At 41.4% G+C, this 10,154-nt stretch overlaps 1 protein-coding gene across 2 annotated transcripts; it reads left to right on the forward strand.

The window, feature by feature from the left end:
- Positions 1-52: 52 nt before the first annotated feature.
- On the forward strand, positions 53-9,253 carry LOC128436937 (sialoadhesin-like). 2 transcript variants are annotated; one of them, XM_053418890.1, is made up of 13 exons: positions 53-1,374; positions 1,463-1,650; positions 1,792-1,877; positions 2,499-2,855; positions 2,946-3,173; positions 4,629-4,985; positions 5,074-5,277; positions 5,712-5,969; positions 6,069-6,329; positions 7,150-7,410; positions 7,637-7,724; positions 7,856-7,913; positions 8,371-9,253. In XM_053418890.1, the coding sequence occupies exons 3-13, from the start codon at positions 1,823-1,825 to the stop codon at positions 8,455-8,457; spliced, it is 2,214 nt and encodes a 737-aa protein (XP_053274865.1). In that variant the 5' UTR covers positions 53-1,374; positions 1,463-1,650; positions 1,792-1,822; the 3' UTR covers positions 8,458-9,253. The 2 variants fall into 2 exon arrangements, with proteins under 2 accessions (XP_053274865.1, XP_053274864.1); XM_053418889.1 differs by lacking the exons at positions 53-1,374; positions 1,463-1,650; positions 1,792-1,877 and adding an exon at positions 1,893-2,347.
- The last annotated feature ends 901 nt before the right edge of the window (positions 9,254-10,154 follow it).

Below are 10,154 nucleotides of genomic sequence, written 5' to 3' on the forward strand. Positions count from 1 at the left end.
TTGTAAAGGTTGTTTTTTTTTCTTGATGGGTTGGTTAACCCAGATTACAAATTCTCTCACTTCTCACTTTAGAAGCCACGAAAGTTAAAGGTAAGAAAGTTGTTCTTCTTCTCCCATAACTAAAAATATTTCCCAGACTCAACCACGTGCAGAGTTAGCCTCAGGTTAGGCTAACGCTAACCATAATGTATGTTACTGTCAAAATGTTACAAATAACAATAAGTTTGCCTCTGTATATTATAAATTATAATTAGTTGTAACTGATATAAGAACAGATAAAAGATTGTATATCCATCAAAAGGAGGGACCAATAATCATTTTCTGTAGGGGGGTTTCAACAACAATATTTTGGATAATGTTAGTACACAAGTCAACAAATATATAGGTTTTGTCCTATTTATAAATCTAGTGAGGAATTGAGACATAATAATATTTAAAGGACTATTGAGGTCGTCATGAATCATGAAGCACTTGACATTAAAAAAAAAAATGTGTCTGGACGATTAAAGTACAGTTTGTACATTTTGAAGATTTAACAGGAGATTGTTGCAGAAGTGACACCCGCTCATCCAGGAACACAAAAATTATTAATGTTATATATTCAAGTTTCCATGGTGACTTGTCAAACTTTGATGTTTACCACGAAACAGGAATTTGTTTTAACTCAAATTTACAAAGTCTAATCTTAACTGAACTTCACGTTTGATACTGAATATAAAGATGGACAAAAAGACAGCTTCCCCCAAAGTGACGTGTTTTTCTAACAATTTTTTTTCCCCTTTCTTTCCGAGATAAAAATCCAGTTTTTCGAACTTTTTTTCCTCTTCCAAATTAAAAGCATGTAAAAAGCTGTTTTTATTTTGAAATTGAAGTTCCTGAATAGACGCGGACTTACTGTTAAGAATCTGTAACTTCACAAAGGAAACGTTTTATGTTTAGCGACCCTCCCAAGAGGCACAAGATCTTACTGTGGGGTTTTTGGAAGTTTCAAATAAACCTGAAAACATCAGTTGAAAGTCTCGACTGTCTTTCGGGGACATGCTACAGATAGGTAGAGGATAGTTTTCTTTTTTGTCCCGTTAGTGGCTTTATTATGGAAGATTGATGTGTAGTTCCTGTTATAAGCAGGTTGGTGGATGGGACTCTTGTTTTGAAAGGGTTCTGACGGAAGAGAGTTCTTTCAATGGAGAAGATTTGAAGTGGGAAATAAACGAGTGTGATGATTCAATAACCATCTCTCGTGTCCTCTCTGGGCTGAGGCCTCCTGACAGCATAAGAGAACAAACCGCTCGTCTGCATTGGTCATTTGTAGTTCACTTTTATTTATATAGAAGGAGAGTCTGACCATTTTAAGCGACGCTACGTCTATGGACGGTATACGTCACGTTCAAATAAAACCATGAAAAAAAAATTAGTTGGGAAAACAGGATCTTTATCTTTTTTTTTTTTTTTTTTTTCCAAGGGAATGCAAAACGCCGCCTGTTCAACGCTGCTCACAGCTTCAGTTGAGGAGGATTCAGGTTTGGTGGGAACAGACACTAAAGTCAAAATTCACAGTTTGTACAAAACAAAAGTTACTTCTTTGTTTAATGTTTAATCTAACAGCTTCTGGCTCAGCAAGCAGTTCAGTGGAAAGAGGAAGGAAGTTGGGTGTGTTTAACAGTTTATATTTATCTTTCTCTTTAAGAATCTGTCTTTATTCTCAGTTTCTTCTGTGTTGTAGGTAGACGTGTCTGTGACGTGACTGAGTTTCATCTTGTGCACATTATTTATCTGTGGACGTTTCTATAGTTTGAAGTCACAGACGAGAGCAGCAGCTACTATGAGTGTAACTGCAGCAGCCAGTGGATTTGTTGTCCTTCTTCTCACTGTGACAGGTACTGTACCTCTACATTCATGTTGTCACTATTTTACACAGTTTCTATCGTCTAGAGCTCAAAATATTACAGAGGCTGAAACATGTTATTATTATTATTATTATTATTATTATTGTTATTATCATCATCGTGACTGAGTTCCTCTCCTCTTGATGCAGTAATTGTGATCAGTGTGTGGAGTCATTAGTTGAAATGCTGCTCATGGAAATGTGTTTCAGAGCCGGTGACACCCAGTGACCTCAGGCATCTTGTGTTCAGGTCGTCTCATTGTCTGATTCTTGTGAACGTAATATCTCAAGATCCCTTTGAGGGAATTTTTTCAAATTTGGTAAAAATGCTCATCACTTGGACTCAAAGATGAACTGATGAGGTTTTGGTGGTTGAAGGTCAAGGTCACAGTGGCCTCATGAAACATATTTTTTGGCCTCTCATGATATTTCTAGTCTGCCTTTGGAGAATTTCCTCAAAATGTAAGTGTAAATATGAACTAATCACATTTCAAAGCTCAAACGTCACAGTGACCTCATATGATTCTGAAAGAGGAACACAGACTGAAAATGCTCTGGTTGGTGGAGGCATCCTACAGCAGGGTGGTCATTCTATTTTGTGCTGTGGTTACAGTGGTGCAGGGTGAGGATCCCTGGGGGGTGAGGTGCACTCCGACTCAGATCTGTGCTGTAAAAGGATCGAAGGTGCAAATACGCTGCTCCTACTGGCACCCATCCAGAGTAGATGACCATGATGTTGCAGTGGAGAAAACATTCTGGTTTACTAAAGTGCAGGATAGTGAACCTGTGGATCTGAGATCAGCCTCTGAGTACACAGGTCGTGTGAAGTATGACTGTGGAAACAAGGCCTGCACTCTGACCATCACAGACCTGAGAGACAGCGACTCTGATGTGTACCAGTTCAGCTTCACAACCAACCAACCTACTGGGAGTTTTACTGGTTCACCTGGAGTCTCCTTGTCTGTCACAGGTAACATTTCAGTTGGAAACAGTGAATCTATGGTTTGTTTATGTGGACAGCTCTGTCTAAAATGATGTGTGTGTTTCTTTACTTACACAGGTGTCCAGGTGCTCACCACAAAATTATCAGCTTGCAAGACGTATGACTGTTCATGGTCACGTGTGGAGTGTCAAACCAGTTGTTCTCCAACTCCCAGTCCGTCCTACATCTGGTTCAAGAACGGACAAAAGACATCGGGAGAAAAATCTTATAACGACTACTTTTATTCAGCAGACAGTATTTCCTGTGCTGTGAGAGGCCACGAGGATTTCCCCTCTGCTCCAGTGTGTGAGTTTACTTCTTCCAAAGACCAATGATGTTCTGCTCTTTAACCTTCTGTACGGTGGCCCTGAGAGCTCAACGAACAGCAACTTAAGAAAACACATGCAAGTTAAGAAAACACATTGAAGTTGACAAAACACAAGCAAAGTAAGAAAACATCTTCATCAAGTTCACAACACAACACAACACATTACAGAAACGCGCTGCAAATAGAGAAACGCGCTGCAAATAGAGAAGAAACGACAACGGAAGTGTTTCCAGAGGACAGCTAAAAGTGATGGACACTGCTGCCACAAAAACGTCCAATACACCATAGAAATTCGGTTCCACACAGGGATCGGCCAGCCGCGGCTCTAGAGTCGAACGCGGCTCTTCAGCGCCATCTCTTTGTGTGTGTGTGTGTGTGTGTGTGTGTGTGTGTGTGTGTGTGTGTGTGTGTGTGTGTGTGTGTGTGTGTGTGTGTGTGCGCGCGCGTGCGCGTGCGCGTGCTTGCGAGCGAGCCGGCCCCTAGGCTCCGACCCCGCCCACTCGCTCAGAAGAGGGGGCAAAATGTCTCTTTTGATAGTAAAGGTTTCCTCCCCCATCACACTATGGACAACACATGGCCTCACAAACAGGGGCTTGCTTGTTAGCGCTGTTTATTCCGTTTAACAGGAGAAGACGACATGTCTCTAGATCGGATCATCTTCCTGCTCAGAGCTCACTGCAGGTCTCTCCGAGCGAGTGGGCGGGGTCGGAGCGCCGGGACACACACACACACTCTTCTCTATTTGCTGTGCGTTTCTGTAATGTGTTGTGTTGTGTTGTGAACTTGATGAAGATGTTTTCTTACTTTGTTTGTGTTTTGTCAACTTGCATGTATTTTCTTAAGTTGCTGTTCGTTGAGCTTTCATGGCCACCGTACTTCTGAGCTAAAACACTGACAAGAGTCCGAAATAGACTTGAGGGCTGATGCAGAGTAAAAAAAAAGGCACATCAGCTGACATATCATTTATTAAAAGAACATTGTCATTGATTCATAAGATGTTTGTTATCAAACCTTTATGATAAATATTGTGCAGTTAAATAATGAATTTCAATGACTCCAAACTAGAGTGGCAGTTGTAGTAGAGCACAACTGCCAAAAAAAACAGATCTTACAATGTTAAAGAAAGCATCCTGGATCTGCACCAACATCTTTCGAGTAATTGTTGCGTTTTTGTGCACGCACACCAACCAGCCAACAGACTGGGGTGAAAACATAACCTCCTGGTGGAGGTGATGAAAGCAAATCACAAATACAACCACAGATGTAGATCTGCAATTCAAAACATCATCGTTTTTACTGTAAAGCAAAATGTAGCATCTCTTCTGCATTGTTTATTTCCTGACATGGGAAACAGCCATCTGTTAATTTTTGTTAAATACAGCAGTAAAGATTTTAGTTCTCATGGTGATAGTCAAAAGGTTTTTGTTTTTCAGGTGTCCATGGAAATTCATGTGACAGAGTGAATTACATCAACAGGAACATCTGTGCCTTTAAAGGCTCCTCAGTGGACATCTCTTGCAGTTACAACAGTCACTATTATTCTATCACATCTAAGTCCTGGTTGGTTGCTGAGCGTAAGGATGTGCAGCTGTATCGTCCTCAAGCTGTGGACTTACTCAACGACCCAGAGTTCACAGCTCGTGTTCAGGTCCTTGATCCAGAGCCAGGGCGCTCCACTCTGAGGATAATGAACCTGAGACTGAGCGATTCAGCCCAGTATCGCTTCACATTCAAATCACAGAAGTTTGAATGGGAGAGAAGTTTCCCTGGCACAACTCTGACTGTCACAGGTACTGAGGAACACTAAGTCACTGTGTTGTTCACTGGTTCTCAACTTGGGGTCCCACAGCTGCTTCTATGTGTGTTTCCTGTTGACAGATCCAGATGTTCAGGTGATCTGTTCTCCGATTGGTCCAACACTGACTTGTCACAGCAGCTGTCTTCTCTCTGCTCGTCCCTCCTTTGTCTGGTTCAAGAATGGAAGAGAAGTTCACGGGGAAACGTCTCCAACTTTCAGGGGACTCCTTCACCCTGAAAACAACTATTCCTGTGCTTATGAGCATCACCACTCGTCCCCTGTGTGTGAGTTGACTCCAAAATGTCCAGAGTGGAAACTTGACAGGTTGAGCCTGGTGTTTTTCTATGTTTTAATAATAGTAAAAAGAAAAATCCCTAGAAAAGAACAAATCATTTCCTTGCTATTGAAACACTTTTCATATCCAACAGAATATAGACTAAGAGCAATATATCAAATAATAAAAAATGTCCCCGCCCTTCATATTTGGCATTTATGTGAACAGGACAGACGTGACATGTTCAGTTTTGTGAAGTCGGTATTTAATACAAACAATAATTACTTGGTTAAAACTACTAAACACTAAAGGGGCCGTTCTGTGTTCAAAAGTAAATCAAACACTCTTCTAAAGATGCTGAGAACCAGGGACGGCTTCAAACTATTAAAAGACTATATTCTATGAAGCAACATTCTCATGTAAAGATGTGATTATATCCTGCAGATGCTCCGAAGGCTCCTTTAGTGCAGCTGAGTCAACCTGGAGACATTCTGAAGGACAGCTCGGTGTCTCTGACCTGCAGCAGTGATGCTAACCCACCCCCTGCATACACCTGGTACAAGGAGAACCAGACTTTGCTCAACAGAGCAGCTCAGCTGGTTTTCAGATCCATCAGGTCGTCTGACTCTGGAGAATATTACTGCACAGCTGAGAATGCGCTGGGGAAGACAACGTCTAAACGTGTCTTAATAAATGTGAAATGTGAGTAAATATTTTTCAATAGCCGAGAGGTTTTGCACATCTTCAAAATTCCAGATGCTGCAACATTCTTCAAATCCGTTAAAATCCCTGTAAATCTAGATGCTCCACAGTCCTCCTCTGTGTCAGTGAGTCCCTCTGGTGAGATCATGGAGGGCAGCTCGGTGAATCTGACCTGCAGCAGTGATGCTAACCCAGCAGCTAACTACACCTGGTACAAGGAGAACCGAGCTCTGCTTCAAGGACCAGAGGGTGTTTATCGTCTCTCCTCCATCAGCTCTGGGGACAGCGGGGTCTACTCCTGCAAGTCTGAGAATCAGTACGGACGGATCAACTCCACGTCTCTACACTTAGACGTCCAGTGTGAGTAGAAAACATCCACATGTCCATGAAACCCAGCACTGTCTCACAACCTTACAGAAGGTTCCTGGGTCTGCCCCCTTATCTGGATTCACACCAAACTTTACTGAGTTCTTCTCTGACCCGTTCCTCATCCTACCTCCAAGTTTCATGATAATCGACTCAGTAGTTTTTGTGTAATCTTGCTTAAAATCAACAACCAACAAACAAACAGACTGAGGTGAAAACATCTGTTGTTGCATAGCTACACTATATGACGTCATTTTCTAAACTCATAGTGACGACATTCCCATCATATGATCATAGATTATTTTTCAATGTATATAAGCTTCAGGTCGTCTCTATAGTCCTATTAGAGGAAGGGATAGAGTAGATAGACAGTTTTAAGGATGCATGATGTAAATCTCTAACTTCTTTGTGACATTACTTATAAGTCATCTATCATTATATGATGGGGAATAATGTTCTGATCAATATATGATTTAGTCTCTCTGCTATTTGTGGAAATATCTTTGAAAATGTGTCTTTTGGGTCAAATCTTTGCTCATCTTGACCTCTGACCTTTGATCGATAAACTGCAAAATTTAATATTCACTATAATATTCAGTAAGTTTGGTTCAAGTGTTGAGTTATTTTGTACATTCACACAAAGAGGCAGAAAACAAAACCCTCAGTACCTGCTTCTGTCTGTGCTGGCGCTCCGCGTTAATAATGATCATCTATATTTAAGAAGCACTTATCAAAACCAGAGATTGAAAAGTTCTTCACTTTGATTGATGAATATTTCTGAGTTGATTTCATGATCTTGCATGTTTTACACCAGACGCTCCAAAGCCTCCCTCTGTGTCAGTGAGTCCCTCTGGTGAGATCATGGAGGGCAGCTCAGTGACTCTGACCTGCAGCAGTGATGCTAACCCAGCAGCTCACTACACCTGGTACAAGGAGGACGAGGACTCACCAACAGCATCAGGACAAAACTTCACCATCACTAATATCACAGCTGAACATGGTGGAAAGTATCAGTGTGAGGCCCAGAACACACACGGACGTAGTAACACCACCTTACATCTGACTGTTGGAGCAGGTGATTTTAGCACTCTGACTTTTACAGCCTACAACCCCCCCCACCTCTCTCCTTTTCATTACACCAGAACCTTGAACCATCAATACTCAGGATTTCCAGATGTGTCCCAGCTGTATATCAAGCCCATCATATTGCACATGAACAATACTGACTGACCAACAGCATCACCTGGCAAACTGAGTCATCAGTCTAACCACACTGCTAATGTGTCCTGTCTGTTGTCTAGGGAAGTTAGTGATGATCATGCATATCATCTGGGTGACTCTGGTGGTGGTCGTGCTGGTTCTAGTGCTGGTCTGGACTCTGTGGACGAGGTAAAACAATATAAATCCATCAGTTCACCCTCTGCTCTTTGACTGTCTTCTTCAAATGTCTTCAAACACTAGTTTCAGTGTTATGAAGTTAATTTTGTCAAATGTTGTGTTTGTTGTTGTTTTCGATCCAGGATGAAGAAAACTCTGAGCTTGAAATCAGAAGTGAATGAAGCTGTGGAGATGAAAGAGGTGAGAGACAGTGAGGCCAAAAGAATGACTCCATATCACTTTCTAGAAAGTGAAGTGAATGATCCATTTAGAGTCAAATAGACCATAAAGCACCGCAGGCATTGGGGCATGGATAGCTAGTAGTGGGTGCAGGTCACAGGTTTAAGTGGGTGGGCAGTGTCCTTGGGCCCTGAGTCAGGCTCCAACCCCCTCTCCTCCAAATATGGTTACATCTGGTTTTAAAAAAACAAGGTGGCGCTGAACAACAAATGGAGGATTCAAAATGACATTTCACAAACCAATGGGTGACCAATCCTTCCACCAAGTTTTGTTGAACTCAGTTTAGCAGTTTTTTTGTAATCCTGCTAATGAACAAACAAATTAATGGACAGGGGGCGCTAATAATCAACTGTGATTATTTGCAGGTTTCATGAATAAAGTCCAGTGAGGCTTAATATTTTCTCCTCTCTCCCATCAGTCACACAACTGTCCTGTGTATGAGAACTTCACTGCTGCAGCACAGACAGAAGACACAGAGGATTATGAAAACCTGGTGTGGAGATAAACAGAACCAAGATGGACGACTTCAAAGAACTTCCGTACAAGCGAGTTTTACAGAAACCATAGTGTGTAATTATTAAATACAAGAAATCTGTCCAAGCAACAAAATATCTGAGTGCAAGCGCAGAGTTTGAGCACAAGCAGAGCAAATCTAAGCACCAGCAGGAGCTGTGTGAGTGCAAGCTCAGGGTTTTGAGTAAAAACACCACGAAATCTGAACGTGCAAGTCCAGCTCTCAAACTAAAAGACCACGCTTTTTAAGGAAGAGGATAACACCCATACAGTTCCTTTCTACTCATGGTTTCCTGTTTACTTTTCTCCTCAGGTGCACTGTGATTGGTTGATGAAAGTATTTAGGAGGGAACAGGAAGTATCTATCTCTTTCTATCCCCGGTTGCAGCAGCAGTTTGTACAGCATGACCTTTAGAGCAAGAGCATTGTTGTGTTGTGTCTTTTCTTTTTCTTCTCTGATGGGTCCAAACATCCAGTTTTCACAGCTTTATTTTGAAGGAAGATTCTCAGTTCCTACGACCCTTTGTGGGGCTTTCTTTTGTCCATTTTGCCGGCCTGTTGTTGAAATTGATGTCTTTTCTACAATACATTTACCTTTTTTTTTGCTGTTACCCTCTGAACTATGTTGGACGTCTTGGTGATGAGCCTTTGAGGCTGTGGTAACACCACGTGACTCAGCTTGTGTCTTATACATGATATTAATGTGGTTATTACATGGATAATGAATTATTATGTATCGTGATTTTATGATTCTTTCTTAAATAAATGTTTTTGGTCTTTTGTTTTCACTCCTTATCCATTTGGTTGTTTGTTTCTCAGCAGAATTACAACAGAAAACTAAAAAAAGATTTTTCCACAAACTCATTAAATTCAGGGGCGGAGCCAGGAGCCTGTTTGTATCACCTTCTTTATAATTGTGAGACTGATGAAAACAGTCAGGATTATTCAGAGCAGCGGTCCCCAACCTTTTCTGCGCTACAGACCTGTTGCATGTCAAACAATATTTCCATGGACCGGCCTATAAGGTGTGGCTACTGAGCCTCACTACAGAGGCTCTCTGGCAAGTCCTCTGGTGACATCGGTAGATTTTTTTTTTCTACGAAATTAAGGAATTTTTAATATGCGGCGTCAAATTAATTATTGCGTGGTAAGTTACCAGCAAGACGGAGACGGACGGATACCAAAGCTCCATCACGCACACCTCTGTGCGCTTTGGAGAGGTTTTCTTGTTAATTAAAATTTTTTTTTGTTTTCACTCCTTATCTATTTGTTTGTTTGTTTCTCAGCAGAAGTACAACAGAAAACAGATTTTTCCACAAACTCAATAAATTTAGGCAGGAATCCTGATAAAGGGGCAGAGCCAGGGGCCTGTTTGTGTCACTTTCTTATAATTGTGAGACTGATGAAAACAGTCAGGATTATTTAGAGGACTGGTTTCTATGAGTGATTGAATTCTGGTGCAGCTCGATTGAATTGAGGGAGATTGAATTGATGGAGGCTGGCATGTGCACAAATAGAAACCAAAGGGGGCTGGAGCCACTGCCCTTTTCCTTCCTCGAGAGAAAGTGCCCTTTTTTAAATAAATGGATTTTATATTCCTGTTTGCTCACAGCTTCCAAGTCAAACAAATAATGGAAATATAATAAATAATCGAATTATCAGGTTGGGAGATTAGACTCGTCTCTGAAC

Source organism: Pleuronectes platessa, chromosome 3, assembly GCF_947347685.1.
Source record: "Pleuronectes platessa chromosome 3, fPlePla1.1, whole genome shotgun sequence".
NCBI classification, from domain to species: Eukaryota; Metazoa; Chordata; class Actinopteri; order Pleuronectiformes; family Pleuronectidae; genus Pleuronectes; species Pleuronectes platessa.